We start from the raw sequence: 17,135 nt of genomic DNA on the forward strand, positions 1-17,135 counted from the left end.
GTTTCCTTTATTTTGGCAGTTACCTGAATGTGTATACCAAACTGCGTATGGTTGACTGGAGTTGTCTTTACAGCTTTGAGACAGTAGGTGGCGCCTTATGCCATCTCGACACAGCCTCCCGAAACAACTGTGAAATGGCAAATGGCTGATTGTCATCAGCATGTCTAACCAGAACAGTTGGTGAAACGGTGAGTTTAGATAAGAGAGAGAATGCTCTTTCTCTATGGTTTAATCACCCAAAATAATTTGCCCTATTCCAAGCAATCCGCATTTCCCCACTGAACTTATAACTATGTGTAAGTTAACAAGACCATCGTTATTCAAACAACCACTTAATCTATCTCTCTGTCTCTCGACAATGCAACTGCATTGGCCCATGTTGAGCCACTGTATTCATTCAGAAAAACGGTGAGAACTAACTTCTTGATTATTCAAATAATAAGTTACCCCTCTCTGTAACTTAAGTTAACTTTATATACTCACCTCTTCACTAGCACAGGAAACATCATACAACAGTAGTCTTAGTATTGAAAATAAAGGTACATTTGCTATTGCACTAAATTATAGTGTAATAAAAGGCTAGTTTATGCAGGTACCGCAGCACTAGAAGACCCGAACCAGGACTAGTCTACTGCCTAAAGATCTTGCGTATCAACAACTGGCTGTATGACATGATTGAGTTGGATGCACTTCATTGATACCCAGAGTGTCAGGCAGTGCTCCAACAGAGATATTTAGCAGCACACAATGAACACTCCAACAGACCAATAGCAGGTTTGGTTGGCTGAGCACAGTATGTTATTTAATTCACTGACTATATGACAGTCACCAGGGTGGTTCAGTAGGAAATTGGCCTGGCTTAAACTGACCTCTGACCTGATTACCGGACCTGGGTCAAATACTTTCATTTGATTAAGCTTGGGGTTTGCTCTTTTGGGACTATTCCATTGGTTCCATTGTAATTGTATAGGGCGGCAGGTAGCTTAGTGGGTAAGAGCGTTGTGCCAGTAACCGAAAGGTCGCTGGTTCTAATCCCCGAGCCGACTAGGTGAAAAATCTGTCGATGTGCCCTTAAGCAAGGCACTTAACCCTAATTGCTCCTCTAAGTCGCTCTGGATAAGAGCGTCTGCTAAAGACTAAAATGTAAAGTCAGTCAAGTGCATCTCAAGTATTTGAAAGTATTTGACTCGTATGTATGACCCAGGTCTGGTGATACTACAATGTATCTGCCACGCATTCACTCTCATGCATAAGGTAAACAAACAGTGTTCTGAAAGACTGATTCAGTGTTAATGGCTGCTGTATACCTTCTCTGTATCATTCCCTAGAACCTCCAAGCAGGAGACCAAGGGAAGACAATGTATATGTATAGCATGAGCTATAGTGACACTGAGAGTAGGGGAGGGTCAAAAAAGGGTCCAGAAAACAAGATGTCCCTGTAGTTGCAGTTGATATCCGGCCACCTTTTCACTTTTATACTATGGGACTATTGTGGATAATTTTTCTGTCCATTTGTTTTTTGTTTTAGTTTTATTTCAGTGTACATGACAGCTAAATGTGCGGGACCCCTTTTGAAGAGCATCCCCAGTGGCTTAAATTCAGTATAGTAAAAAGTAAATATGTTAATAGAATATGCTAAAAGTTAATATAAATATTACTACAGACAATATACAGTAAATAAATTGCAGGTACTTATTGCCCTTATACTGTATTACAATATACATATATTGACATGGGGTTGTTTCAGATTAGAACAGATACAATTATAATTTTTATTTTTATTTTTATTTTAAGAAATAAGTAAATGTATTTTGTAACATTACAAATATACAAATAGAAACAATCTTAATATACATACAATATAAATATTTAAAAAATAAACACATTATTAGAAAATACTTGGAATTATTGTTAGGGGCTGTTTCAGGAAGGGACCTAAGACACATTCAAACAGCACATATTCAACATTCCCAACTTAGTGCCTGATCTTGCTCTTCCAGACCACTAGGAAAACCAGAATGGGGATGAGACTGACTGGAATGAGGGTAAGGGTAAGCACAACGCCCGAGGGGGCATCAGGAAATAACTGCTCCTCCTCTGGACATGCCTGGAAGAAGTGGGAATGGATCTGGATGAAGAAGTCTTGCACCACTTGGTTCGGGAAATAACATCCTAAGTAGGTGGTCCAGCTCTCGATACATTTGGTCAGCTGATTGTATGGTCTGCCGTGGAGAGATCAAATCAAGTTTTACAGTAAATGCAGAGTAACTCTGTTAGCTAATACATTTTACAGTAATTATAGGTTTTTGCTCAATGAAGACTATTGGAGACTATCGAGTTATTCCTTATTTTTTAGAGCAAGATTAAATTGGTTACGTATGATCAGATATTTCTACTATCATGGTAATTGTCATAATATTTGAGAGTTGAAGAATGGTAAAGAGAGTGTGCCTGGCTGTGTGTGAGCCCGTGTGCGCTGCAGTGTGAATAGCCTCTACACACTCTCTATCACATGCTCCATCTCTCTCAAAGTGGAGCTGGGAAGTATCGATCATCATGGAGCCTGCCAAGTGAATCACCGTGCCAAGTGTGTCCCTCCCGCCCACTGTCAACTAATGACTCTTTGCCGACAAAGTGACTGAATGCTTTTCCTCTGCCCCTGCATTAGAGGCACCTACTTCAACTATTCTATTTCATATAACTCCATGTGCTGTTACTGTTTACATTGAAAGAGGAAGTGGTCTAATGAGAGAGGTACAAGTATAGAGATAAAATGATTTGTTCAATGGGTCCAAGTATGAAACTACTTCAGCACCAGTGGAACCGAAGAGAGCAATGTAAGTAGTAAAGTGTGTGCAGGTTGTTTTAACCAGTTAAAACTAATGTATGGAGATTGAACCAATAATCTAACAGTTTGATGGGATTCAACCAATAATGAAGGAGCGATGTAGATTACATCTAAAACAGGATGTCAAACAATAAACTTGCGATGGAACTATATATGTAATGTAAAAAGTTACCAGATCTGATCACATTTGGTATTAAGATGCATTTTAGTTATTTGGTTCTGTATTCTGGATGTAGATCGCATTTTGATACTAAGTGTAAATAGGGTCAAAGAGTAGTAAGCACATAATGTTTGAAAGCAACATTTAATCAGAAAGCAACATTTAGATATACCTGATGACTTGGTCCCATTCACACCAGAGTTCCTTGTTGATGTCTTTCATTTCAGTGTGAAACATTTCCCAGCACATGCTGTAGCTGCCTTGCCCTAGCTCATTGCACTGGGGAATGACATCGAAACTTTCTAGGGGTACAACCAGAGAGAACACACATTTTACCCCATTTATAATCCACCCATCCATTTTATTGCCTATGCATAGATGAAATCAGGTAGGTATACAGTATTGTTGCAATGTTGGGCTGACACTATCTGGCCAGGGTAGACGAATAGAAGTGTGTCACATTCTAACACATAGTACCTTATTAATTATTTTTATTTCTTTTACATATTTGAGCATTTTAACTGTTGATTTGGGAAAAAATCCAACAGCAAGGTACAATACAATACAAATTGATTAGGAAGATACATCATGCATTTTGAAGTAGGTACTATTATTTTGCCAAAAGTGCTTTAAAGTTCTAGATCATTTGAGCACTTACCATCATCTTCAAATGTTACGTTGGATGATACATTGCTTTGTAATTGAATTTCACCTGGATATTAAGAGGTGTTTAACGTTAAAGTGTTAAAAGAACGTGGTAATGCATTGTCATGTGTGGTCAAATATGCCTTCAAATATGTCTTCTTACTCCCACTAATATACAAGAGAGTTTGGCTTAATTTCACCTTTGTATAGTCAGTTAAACACAATGGGAAAACATTCCACCGTGACAAGGCAGCTACTCAACAAGAAGAAGAAGCAACAAGAAACCACCAATATGATTAGATCAGAAGTCTTGTCTTATCGCTCACACACCGCCCAGACAACAGAGTCAGGGTAACACTTAATAGCAACAGGTTTAAAGCATTATAATACATCAATAATGTATCGTAAGACTTGTCATAAGCATGCTTGACCCCTTTATAATGTCTTATGATCTTCTTATAATGATTTTGACTAAATAACAGCTCCCCATACAGTATATTAGCCACATAAAAATACATAACATATTACAATCCTTATAATAAGACATTATAAGGGCTTGTACATGCCTGTTAACTTTCAGTAAAGTGTTACCATAGGAAACATACCTAAGACCAGGACAGGGAAGAGCAGTAGGAAGATCATGGTGGAGGAGAGAGGACACTGGAGAGCCTCATGGCCAAATTAAACTCAAGGACCAGTGAGTAGCAGCCAATAGCGTCAATACGCTGTTCTCTTCCGAAATGTACACGAGTGGGTTAAGGAGCGAGCCCTAAGCCCACCCCTGATTTTCCTACTATTGTTCACAGAAAAGTGCTGACGTAACATCCTACTGTTCTGTTGATGTTGATTTAATGGCCTGATGGACACCGACTTCGGGGAGACATTTCCCCAAGGTACAGATCTATGATAAGCTTCCCCTTCCCCAATCATAACCTTAACCATTAGTAGGGGAAATGCAAAGCTGACCCAAGATCAGCGTCTAGGGGTAACTTCAACCTACACCAAGATGGAGTCAGAGGAGAGTGGATGTGGGAAGGGTTAAAGACAGAGATTGCTATGTGACTTTGGAGAGACCGGCCTATCTTGATTCAGATAATCTACAAGGAATTAACGTTTTGTATACACTTGTGGGAGTGTTGCTATGCCAGTTGCTACGGGGTCCATTTGGGCGTAGGGGCCACTTGGGCTAGTTTCCTGCCGTCTTATTGGCTCTTGAGCGATTTCCCTCCACTAAGTGGCTCAGAAGACAACTCGCAATGGAAACAGGAAGCTGGATGGACATGAAAGATAGCCGTGTTAAAACAAACACAAATAAAACACATACAAGAAGCACACAACAAGGCACACTGCATGCACTGCTTGGGCGCACACTGACTCACATACAAATGCATGCACGTATAGTATGCTTGCACACACACACACACACACACACACACACACACAAATTCATACACGCACGCACACAATTTCAGGAGTAAAAATGTGCTTAACTAGTCACATAATAAATTGCATTGACTCACTCTGTGTGCAATAATAGTGTTTAACATTATTTTTTTATGACTTTGTACCCCCACACATACGGTACAATTATCTGTAAGATCCCTCAGTCGAGCTGTGAATTTCAAGCACAGATTCAACCACAAAGACCAGGGAGGTTTTCCAATGCCTCGCAAAGTGGGGCACCTTTTGGTAGATGGTCAAAAATAAATAAAAAAGCAGACAATTAATATCCCTTTGAGCATGGTGAAGTTATTAATTACACTTTAGATGGTGTATCAATACACCCAGCCATTACAAAGATACAGGCGTCCTTCCTAACTCAGTTGCCGGAGAAGAAGGACACCGCTCAGGGATTTCACAATGAGGCCAATGGTGACTTTAAAACAGTTACAGAGTTTAATGGCTGTGATAGAAGAAAACTGAGGATGGATCAACAACATTGTAGTTACTCCACAATACTAACCTAATTTACAGAGTGAAAAGAAGGAAGCCTGTACAGAATATAAATATTCCAAAACATTTGTCCTGTTTGCAACAAGTCACTAAAATAATACTGTCCTCAATACAAAGTGTTATGTTTGGGGCAAAACCAATACAACACATTACTGACTACCACTCTCCATATTTTCAACCATATGGGTGGCTGCATCATGTTATGGGTATACTGGTAATCAGGGGCGCACCTTTGGTTTTAGAAGTGGGGGGACATATGTATATACAATATATATATATATATATATATATATATATATATATATATATATATATATATATATATATATATATATATATATATATGTATATACAGTATATATATATATATATATATATATATATATATATATATATATATATATATATATATATATATATATATATATATTATCCAGTCGGATAAACACTCCAAACAGCCTACACGACCACTCGGAGGTGTCCGCATGGTCATAAAGCACACCGTTGCCTCATTTTGTATCACATTCCAATGATAAAACTGGAGAATTTGTAAAAGTTGCACCCCTGCTTGTAATCGTTAAAGACTGGGCAGCTTTTCAGGACAAGAAATTAACAGAATGGCAAAATCCAAGAAGAAAACCTGGTCAGTGTGCTTTCCACCAGACACTGGGAGATTAATTCACCTTTCAGCAGGACAATAACCTAAAACACAAGGCCAAATCTACACTGGAGTTGCTTACCAAGAAGACAGTGAATGTTCCTGAGTGGCCGAGTTACAGTTTTGACTTAAATTTAAGGCAAGCCTTGAAAATGGTTGTCTAGCAATAATCAACAACCAATTTGATAGAACTTGAAGAATTTTGAAAAGAATAATGAACAAATATTGTACAATCCAGGTGTGCAAAGCTCTTAGAGACTTACCCAGAAAGACTCACAGCTGTAATCACTACCAAAGGTGATTCTAACATGTATTGACTCAGTGGTGTGAATACTTATGTAAATTAGATATTTCTGTATTTCATTTTCAATAAATTAGCAAACATCTCAAAAAACATGTTTTCACTTTGACATTATGGGGTACAGTGTGTAGAATAAGTCAAGGGGTTTGAATACTTTCTGAAGGCTCTGTAAGTTACTGTGAATATTCACAGTAACTTACCCGCCACACTGTAAAAGTAACTGCCTAAGTCAATAAAGAAATTGAGTAGTGGCTACTCAAACATCTCCAATGGGCAGATGAACTCAAATCATAAAAGGTGTGCTAACTCATGTCAATAAGATTTCTCATCATTTAATGTTTTTGAGTACTGTTAATAAAAAATAAGTTATTGAGTAAATATAACTTTGTGTTCTGCTAATCTAAAGTTATTGAGTTTTTACAGTTTATGATAATTGAATATTTTAAAGTCAATCTAACGATTATTAAATAAGTTGTTCTTACTTGATTCTATTATTTTTTAAGTCTTTACTTAAAATATTAAAGTAGTAGTCAGACACATTGATATTTGAGTAAAAAACACTTGATTTATCTGTATTGTGCTGATAATTATAAAATGTGTGCAAGTTATGAATGTTTAATAGTGCCACCTGGCTCTGTTTTTAGAGGATTGTGGGTAATTCCCCCCAAAAATATTTGATTATACTTTTAAACAATGTTATATGCTAGTTTGAAGAAATACAAGTATGTTTCTAAAATAGTACTAAGCAGTTTAATGTGCTATGAGGTGCAATTGATCATGATGTACGGATATCAAAATAATGAGACAAGCCATTCCCACCATCAACAAGGTCATGTGCACCACTCTTAATGCAGGCTAATACAACGTCCCGTAAGACTTACAGCTCTACCTCCAGTTACTGCAAGAAGAATGAGCAAAATGCCTGCTAAGGTGGGCTAAAATGACAAATCGTTGAATACATAAAACAATGTTAAACATTAATACACAACCACTGAAAATTAATAAGCAGAACTACTTAGTAGTTACACTTGAAAAAAATGTGTAATGAAGGTTAACAATTTAAGCAGAAGGGACCCTACATTTTTTGTTCTAAGCTAACATATGGAAATGTTTTAAGATGGTCATACCAAGGATTATTTAGCTATTTGATTCTGAATTTTAAGGCCCCTTAAGGTGTAATATTTTGTATTTATTGGATGAAACATGGAATTTGGCATTACTGCTATTAGCCAATAGAAACGCATTGAATAACAGATTCACTACATGGGACAACAGATAGTCACAAAAAAAATCTAAAGGAACTTTGTTCTGAAGTGTCTGTCCTATTTCTGAAAGATATAAGAAAGGAAACATTTTTTATTTTTTCCGACATGTATTTATTCCCTTATTTTAGGCACTAAATTATCTCCATACATACTTTCATTCATTTTTTAAACTGGTACATGGGACCTAAGACGAGTCTTGTGGGCGTCCTAGAGCAAAACGGAGAACATTGTGTTTGTAAGAGTCTCATCTTTCAGTAGGGTGGTCATGATAGTTCGTAGGCCAAACCGCTCGGACGCTACATACGTTTTTGTGAGAAGACCGATTTTTAGGATGTCTCATGGTCTGACAAACACTTCTCTATCTCTGCCACCTTTCACTGCAGATGAGGAAGGGCGATATCGGCGCATGAGGTGGATTGAGACGCGGGCCATGCAAAAAAACAGATATCTCTAGCTTAAACAGACACATTTTGATGGGGATTATTATGTTAACTAGATATCCGCGGGGGCGCAGAAATTGTAGGCAAAGGGCCCTTAATAACCTGCAGGATGTCAGGAGAGTTCAATGTGGGCACTGTCTACACCTTTGTCTGCATTCGCAGGAAACACCACAGCACTCTGGCACTCAGGAGCAGGTCGAGTCGGTCAACGTTGAAAGAAATTGTTTAGAAACCCCTCTCAAAAAGGAGGACCTGGAAAGACAGTTAAGGATGCATAGCAAGTGGAGTCATTGTATCTACTTCCTGCATAGGAGAACTCATTAGGGTGTGATGACTGATCTGGTATGTTGCTCTACAGTAGGGTCGTTAACACCGAACATAGTGTATTGGGGTGGGATAAATTATAGGTTTGAGTGCGACCAATGGGTAAGTTTGACCATCTCCCCATCAAGAGTTTAAGAATGCAGGTGTAATACTCCTGAGACCCTAAATAAATAGTACATTTATAGCAAATTAATAGCAGTAAAGTTTCCAAAATAGAGCACTTTCAGTACAAACCAAAAGGTGTGATGATGATTCAAAATCCATGATATGATGCAAAACGCATCACACCTTTAGATTTCTACTGAAAGTGCTCTATCTTGAAACCTTACTGCTGACATGCACAATGTTTGGGGCCCATATCAACATTGCACTGATTAACAAAATACTAAACAAGGATCTTTGAGTAAAATATCCCTTTAGTCATTCAGAGACATTGACATTTGGAGTAAACAATACATAGAGGTAAGATTGGCTTCAAAACAGCTTGTAGACCAAATGAAGGTCGTTCGTTGGTTCCCATCAACTAGTCAACCACAGAGTACAGAAAGATAACAAGGGAGGTAGAGAAAACAAATCAGTGGTGCCAAAGCCTAACGAGAAACCACATCTCACACCTCGGTGAACTCGAAAAACATTTCCCATATGCGAAACTAAAAAAGACAGAAACACAACACTTCGGTGTCTAACCTTATCAGCAAATGGCAAGCTGCAGTATTGAAACATTACCTTGCTGTTCTATGCCACCGCGGTAAAGTAGCGGGCATGGTAATGATGTATTTCAGTGCAGTGGTGAATTTGGTGCACAGCTCCCGTGGGAAATTTGGAGGTGCACAAACCATCTTCTATCCATTTCATCGGGCAAAGACATCAGATAACATTTTATGCTGTTGACATTTGAATAAGCTGTCAAAAAAACTTTAATTCAACTTGAAATAAAACAAGCTTTGAAACCCTGTTGTTGATTTGTGGTTACAACAGGGTCAAAATGTGAAATAAACTGTACTAACTTATGAACTAAGTTTTGCATGTGTTTATTTCAACAGGGAATTGAACATTGAGGACAGATCAAAGGTATAAAATAAAAGTTCAGATAAAGGTAAAAGGTAAAGCGTAAATTAAGACAGTTTGGTTTTTCTACTTTATTTGGGGGGTTTATACGTTACTAAAAAGATGGGTGCAAACCAGGCAAATGTTTAGTAAATTTGGCCCGATGTTAACTCAACCAACTTTTGCCCATAGAGTTGCTTACTGTATATTCCATCACTTGCATAGTTCAGTGTAAGATTTGCCCTCAGGGTGTTCCCTTAGGGGAACACTGCTCATAGGGGTCAGGCAGGTTAGTGAAAGGTTGTGAACTGTCCTGATCACAACTACCAGGTAACACCCATGTCCTAAACCTCCCATGCACTCTGAACCATCAACCCCAATGCACCAAGTTAAACCAGTATGACCTAAACATGACCACAGACTTTAAACACCATACAACAAACAATACAAATATTTATTTTGTGAGCATCTACCTTATACATGCATTATAACACATATTTCTATAGGCACTTATAAGGACCCATTAGCTTTTATGAATGGTTATTTCTGCTGGATATAAAATGATAAACATGGTATTGAGTTTCTGAATTTAGTTAACAATAGTACTATTTTGTGAAATTGTGTCTGAAATAGATCGTAAAATAATAAAGAAAGATGAATCTCTGTATTACATTATGTGACTATGAAATATATGAATCCTTTATTTAGATTGCTACTGTAAATATGAATGATAGCTCATCATATACAACCAATTGAGGGAATAACCTTTGCCAAGCAAATGTTGACCCCCAAAAAACACATTTGAATGACAAACATCCTTTTTGCTGACATTGTGGTGCATGTCTTCAGTGTCATGAAAAGTTTGAGGGTCATGGGGTCAGCAACATCTTCTTTGATAGGCTAAAGATGAACATATGGTAAAGGTGTGTGTCCTAGAGAGTGACATCTTCCAAACAAGTCACCGCTACAGAGGAGGGCTTCAGGTCATGTCTGTCACTGTAGACAGCAGAAGTAAGTATTTATATGAATGGAAATTAAGAAATGGGTATTACATTGTTCAAATATAGTTGTTAGGTTCAAATATAGTTGATTTTCTTTATTGGTAATGCAATCTTTAAATTCATGCATCGTTCTGCAGAAATAAGTAAGTATATTAGGAAAAAGTTACATGATGTAATATAATAAATGTACCAACTGTTCCGTGGGATGTTTGTGTGACAAAATAACATCATCACATTATTCTTACTTTGGAAAGCACTTATTATTAGTATTATCATTAATATCGTAAATATATTTGTTGATAATCCTTGCTGTTATTCTAGCGCATGCAAAAGTGGTGATGATTATGATCACACCTTTACAACTATGAAAGAAGGAAGTGTGGTTGATTCTCCAGTACGCTTCATTGTCTGACTAATCCATAGACTTGAGGAGGGTTGCTGTTTTGGTACCAATTTCACTCAGCTGCCAACGTATTAGCTATGAATTGTCAAAGTTAGACTGAATTACATTGATTGATTGATTTTATTTGATAATTTAATGCAATTGGAACTAATTAGCGGAGTTAAATTATTATTTTAATTTTTTTAAGTCTGACTTTTCACAATAATGTCAAACTTTACAATCTAAATTGATATTATAACAGTTAGTAGATTAGTATAACGTTGCATTTGTTGCAAAATAGGCGGATATAATATCAATACATTGAGTAATACACAGGCTAAATTGAAGTAAGCTACTTCTTAATTGAAGTTCAAACATGCACACTTGGGGGAGATTCTGGAAAATCTTCCACTTAAATCGAGTTTTCACTTAGTCATGCATTGATGTGAATGTGGGACTACATGAAAGTTTCACTAAATAGGAAATTAGGATTCGCCCCTTGGGCCCTTGACACAGAGTTTATTTCACAGCGGTGAACATCGAGCATAATGTTTAAGGTTTTAATAATAAATTCTCTTAATCTGTTTAATAACACACTTTGCATGCATCCTAATTTAAAGTTTAAAAAAGTAAACTACAAATCAGGCGGAGCAAATACGTGTTTATTGATTTAATGTTAGGATATAGATAATCTTATCCTCTTCATTCAATCTCAATGTCTCATAAAATAATTAACTAACCAAACAATTCTACAACAACAAACCAGCCATTCATTTTTCAACAAAAAAGTAGATTACTCTTGTCATAATTTGCTCTCTCAGTTTCCTCTTACCTTTCTTGGAAGTCGACTATGCCCATTTCCACTAGAAGCTAAAGTCACGAATGCAATAAATAAGAAATATTATCTGCAACTAAAACACAGCTAATTTCAGTTATCAGGTACATGTATCAGAGATAAAATGGAACATGGTGGTGGCAGAAAGCAAATTTGAACACTTCAAGCACGCGACAGTGACTGATTTCTAGACATTTAGTCAACCCACGGTTTCCCTCTCACCAACGGACTGCAGCTGGTGGCACGCAACCTATTCTCTTATGACTGAAATATAAGGGCTGCTTACTCAAACTACCCAAAATGAACAGGGTGTTCGTGACAATGTTTCAGCTCTAGGGTATTGAAATAGGAAAATGTACAGTATATGTAAAAACATTTGATAATACTCACATTTGTGGGGCCATATCTGTGTATACAACACAGTGTCCATATGGCTTTGTGTCGCTACGGCCTATGGACAAGTGTGTGAGAATGGTAACTTACCTAAGTGGGCAATAGTACGGATAGAAAACAGCACTCAACTCTTTGGGACACATTTTTATTGCTATGAGCAAATGGTATAGATGTAGAATGACTAATTGGTTTATTTGATTTATTTGATTATGCAAACACACATTTGTAAGATGTAGAAGAAATATGTACTCGAAAGGACTTGTAGTTGGACTAAGTTGTCACATCTTCAAATGGGTTATACAGTATAACCCATTTGAAGATGAATCCTAACTTATTTTGTGTGTGTGTGGAAGTTAGACCTGAATACCAAGGTATCCTATCTCTCACAAGCCTCAAGTTGACATTATCTTACAAATATCAATAGCCTACAAAACGTATGGATAGGCTAACTCTCTCAGTGCTGCTTTGGCTGATTTGTCATTATGTTACCCAGGTATGGATCTCACAAGCTTTTTTGCCATGGACTACGATTACAGCCTGGTGACAGGGGACGACTTTGACTACAATGACACCTCCACCAGCGGCTACGAGCTCATTGAGCGTTGCGAGGCCAGCGAGCAACAGCTGACGATCAAGGTCTTCCAGACCTGTGTCTTCCTCCTGGTTTTTCTCCTGGGCGTGCTGGGCAACTCCCTGGTCATCGCCACCTTTGTTCTCTACCGCCGCCTGCGTCTCCGCTCCATGACTGACATCTTCCTCTTCCAGCTGGCCCTAGCCGACCTCCTCCTCCTCCTCACCCTGCCCATCCAGGCTGGAGACACCCTCCTGGGCCACTGGGCCTTCGGCGACGCCCTGTGCAAGGCAACACATGCTAGCTATGCTGTCAACACATACAGCGGGCTGCTGCTGTTAGCCTGCATTAGCGTAGACCGCTACGTGGTGGTGGCTCGGACCCAGGAGGCGCTGAGGCTACGTAGCCGCATGCTAACGGGCGGCAAGCTGGCCTCGCTGGGCGTGTGGCTAGCCGCCCTGCTCCTTAGCCTGCCCGAGATCCTCTTCTCCGGGGTGGAGGAAAGAGAAGGGGAGGGGGAGCTGCACTGCGGCATGAACGTGTGGGTGGAGGAGAGCTGGCGGGTCAAGACGGCCGCCCGCGGCGCCCAGATTGCCGGCTTCTGCCTGCCCTTCCTTGTCATGGTAGCCTGCTACTCACTGATTGGCCGTGTGCTGTGTGAGGGGCGGGGGCGCTGGGGCTGGCGGCGCCAGCGGACCCTGAGGCTGATGGTGGTGCTGGTGGCCGTCTTCCTGCTCTTCCAGCTGCCCTACACCGTGGTGCTCTCCCTCAAGGTGGCAGGGCCAGGGGCTGCCGGGCAGACTTGCGATCAGTGGGCCGCCACACTGCTGAGGGAGTATGTGACTTGCACCCTGGCATATACCCGCTGCTGTCTCAATCCCCTCCTCTATGCCCTGGTGGGCGTCCGCTTCAGGAGCGACGTTCTGAAGCTTCTCCACGGCGTGGGCTGTTTGTGCTGGGCCGGGTCTGGGCCTCACCCGGAGAGCTGTACCTCGGTGTCACCCTCCTCCCCGGGCATAACCACCCTCTCTCCCCTGCCGCCCACCTCACCTCTGCTCCTACCCCCCGACACCCTGGCACACAGCATCAAATATCAGCCTCAAACAGCAAGCCACCCCTTTGGCCAGACCAAGGTGTTTCTCCTCCCTAGTAGGCCTTCCCTGCCCTCAGATGGCCTGCTTCAGTCCACTGTCTCAAAAACCAAACCGGTCTAAACCGGTCTTTGTATACCTTGTGCGATCCTTATCAGGACTCACTTTTATCATTCATATTAAGATTAGCATTAAATCGATAATTGATTCTATTCAATTGTGTTTCATTATAGTGTCCACTTTTATAATATATCTTATGTGCATTCATCGTGTATTACTGTAATCAAACAGTGCCTGTGGGACTGTGATTGTATGTTCCCACTTGTGACAGCCCTACCTGAAATTACGCTACAAAAATAAAAATAAATAATGCTTCATGTGATATATTGGCCCGAATGTATGATATTTTTTAAAGCTTCACCACATTCATCTTTGCCTCACTTATCTTTGTAACAGAAACATATCATTTGGAAAATAGTACATACACTAATACTACAAATAATAGATATAGTATGCATTTATGTACTACAATTTTACAACACAAGGTTGTTAATGTACCTATTATTAATGGCAAGTTAATGTCCAATGGTTGATGGAAAATGTCTGAAATTAGTATTATGTGAAGATAGGTTCAAACAAGTGCAATATAGACAGATATGTAAATATCTGTATCAGTGGAGGCTGCTGAAGGGAGAACGGCTCATAATAATGGCCAGAACGGAGCATTGTGTGTTTAATGTATTTGATACCATTCCACTGATTCCACTCCAGTCATTCCCATGAGCCCATTCTCCCCAATTAAGGTGCCACCAACCTCCTGTGATCTGAATGCATGTCCTCATATATTATAGAATCATGAAGTGTGTCTTTAAGGCCAACTGTTTTAACTAAATGTATAGCATGGCATTGTTGAATACTCGTTTCTGATTGGCTTCAAGGGCATTATATTTGCTATAACACAGCACGGTAGAATTCAATGGCTATAGTTCATTCTTACATGCTCTATGTTTGAGCTGCTTTTGAAAGCAAAATTCTAATTGAAAACATTATTGGCATTGTTGAATTCGATTTTCATAATGGCAATCTAGGACTGATGGTTTGGTTAGCTAAACCAGCAAGTATGTTTGTTTGGTTACCAAGGCAACTACTGTAAACTTGCTAGCTACTTCAGTGACTTCTACTAGCGCGTCATGGAACACACCGTAGCCCCTTGATGATTATCCCTTACATAATATGATGCAAAATACGGAGATTGCCGCTTATACACAAAACAGTTCGAACAAACTATTTATTTGGCTGTTGTAACAGTAGGCTATTGCAAACATAAGCACGACACAAACAGGTTGTTTTGCAATTTCATGTTATTTTTTCAGGAGAGTTACATGCAGCTATTTAGGCAAGCTACAGTGCCTTCAGAAAGTAGTCACAACCCTTGACTTTTTCCACATTTTGTTGCATTACAGCCTGAATTTAAAATTGATTTAATATATCTTTTATGGCACTGACTACACACAATACCCCCATAATGTCAAAGTGGATTCATGTTTTTCGTAATTTTTTACAAATTAATTAAAAATTAAAAGCTAAAATGTCTTGAGTCAATAAATATTCAACCCCTTTGTCATGGCAAGCCTAAATAAATTCCGGAGTAAAAATGTGTATGGACTCACTCTGTGTGCACTAATAGTGTACAACATGATTTTTTAATGACTACCTCATCTCTGTACCCCACATATACAATTATCTGTAAGGTCCCTCAGTCGAGCAGTGAATTTCAAACACAGATTCAACCACAAAGACCAAGGATGTTTTCCAATGCCTCAAAAAGAAGAGCACCTATTGGTAGATGGGTAAAAAAAAAAAGCAGACATTGACTATCCCTTTGAGTATGGCTCAGTTATTAATTACACTTTGGATGGTGTATCAATACACCCAGTCATAGGGTTTTGCCGAATAGTCGGACAAAACGAGTATGGTAACCCAGCCAACATGTCCAGGTGGGCCCCACCTGGGTTTTAGATGGTCTTCATGGGTTTCAACTAGGCAAAGGCTCTAAATGATTATTTTAGCTGGTACCCAGTTGGGTTAACGTTTTGAGCCAGACATGGACAAACCTATGTGGGTTATAGTGTGGGTCCCAGATGGGCCCTAAAAAAATAAATAAAAAAGGTCTGTAAGTGGGAAATCTGGTGTTATATTTTCAGGAATAATGATTGGGAGCCAATCGGGTTTAACCATTTGGATCACAAACAGGCAAACTCATGTGGGCTATAACATGGGTCCCAAATGGACCCTGAATACATTTTTTCATGAGCTGTAAGTGGGCTATCTGGTGTGAATATTTTCAGGGACTGTCTATGGGAACCAGTACTATATTGATATTGATCACTGCATTGTTGGGAAAAGAGCTTGCAAGAAAGGCATTTCACTGTCCTTGTGCATGTTACACAAAAATGTGAAACTTGAAACTTGAGTTGTGCATACCAACTTGGTCACAAATGGGGAAAACCCATGTGAGCTATAAAATGGGTCCCAAATGGGCCCTGACATTTTTTTTTCATGGGCTGTAAGTGGGAAATGTGGTGTTATTTTTTCAGGAATTATGTATGGGACCCAATCGGGTTAACCATTTGGGTCACACACAGGCAAACCCATGTGGGCTTCAACATGGGTACCAAATGGGCCCTGAATAAAAATGGTATGTGTTGTAAGTGGGCTATCTGGTGTGAATATGGTCAGGGATTGTTTCTGGGACCCCTTTGGGCATAGCACCTGGGTTAGAAAACCTCTCTATGGAGAAAACCCATGTGGGTTATAGGACTCAAGTATTTTTTGAGTGGAATCGATTTAAGGATTCAAGTCTTTTTTTGTAGAATTTGTCTTTTTTTAAATTTTATAACGGTTGTTACTTTCGTAAAAATGAAAAACTGAAACAAACCCCAAACTGAAATTAGAAACTAGGCCTCTTACACTAACTGAAGTAAAAATAAATACCATGGTAAATTATTGTGCTAGCTAAATCAACCTGTTAGAACAGTCTGACCAGAACAGTTCAAATTGATTCTGAATGGTGAAAAATATGAAGATTAGTCTTTCAAATGAAAAAAAGCATGATTATAAGCTAATAAGGTTACTGTATGTCAACTACAGCCCTTTAAAAATGGTAGTCCATTTGGCTGCAGCTCAATTCTGTCTTTTGCCCTTTATTGTCAAAAGAGCTG

At 39.1% G+C, this 17,135-nt stretch overlaps 2 protein-coding genes across 2 annotated transcripts; one reads left to right on the forward strand and one right to left on the reverse strand.

Annotated features, from left to right (window-relative positions):
* Positions 1-1,930: 1,930 nt before the first annotated feature.
* Positions 1,931-4,313, reverse strand: LOC311127223 (receptor activity-modifying protein 1). Its single transcript, XM_084159019.1, has 4 exons — positions 4,259-4,313; positions 3,667-3,720; positions 3,181-3,310; positions 1,931-2,222 (listed from the first exon to the last, which is right to left on the reverse strand). The coding sequence occupies exons 1-4, from the start codon at positions 4,293-4,295 to the stop codon at positions 1,976-1,978; spliced, it is 468 nt and encodes a 155-aa protein (XP_084015145.1). The 5' UTR covers positions 4,296-4,313; the 3' UTR covers positions 1,931-1,975.
* Positions 4,314-10,555: 6,242 nt separating this feature from the next.
* Positions 10,556-14,037, forward strand: ccr10 (chemokine (C-C motif) receptor 10; the record flags this gene model as incomplete). The annotated part of the gene is made up of 2 exons (XM_084169821.1): positions 10,556-10,652; positions 12,746-14,037. The coding sequence occupies 2 exons, from the start codon at positions 10,556-10,558 to the stop codon at positions 14,035-14,037; spliced, it is 1,389 nt and encodes a 462-aa protein (XP_084025947.1).
* Between the last annotated feature and the right edge of the window lie 3,098 nt (positions 14,038-17,135).

The sequence above is a fragment of the Coregonus lavaretus genome, assembly GCF_964263955.1.
Source record: "Coregonus lavaretus genome assembly, chromosome: 1".
NCBI classification, from domain to species: domain Eukaryota; kingdom Metazoa; phylum Chordata; class Actinopteri; order Salmoniformes; family Salmonidae; genus Coregonus; species Coregonus lavaretus.

Coding starts and splice junctions, on each gene's coding strand:
- LOC311127223 (XM_084159019.1), bottom strand. CDS start 4,295: ATGATCTTCCTACTGCTCTTCCCTGTCCTGGTCTTAG. Junction 3,311..3,666: donor CGTAACATTTGAAGATGATG/GTAAGTGCTCAA, acceptor TTGTACCCCTAG/AAAGTTTCGATGTCATTCCC. Junction 2,223..3,180: donor GAATGGGACCAAGTCATCAG/GTATATCTAAAT, acceptor TCTCCACGGCAG/ACCATACAATCAGCTGACCA.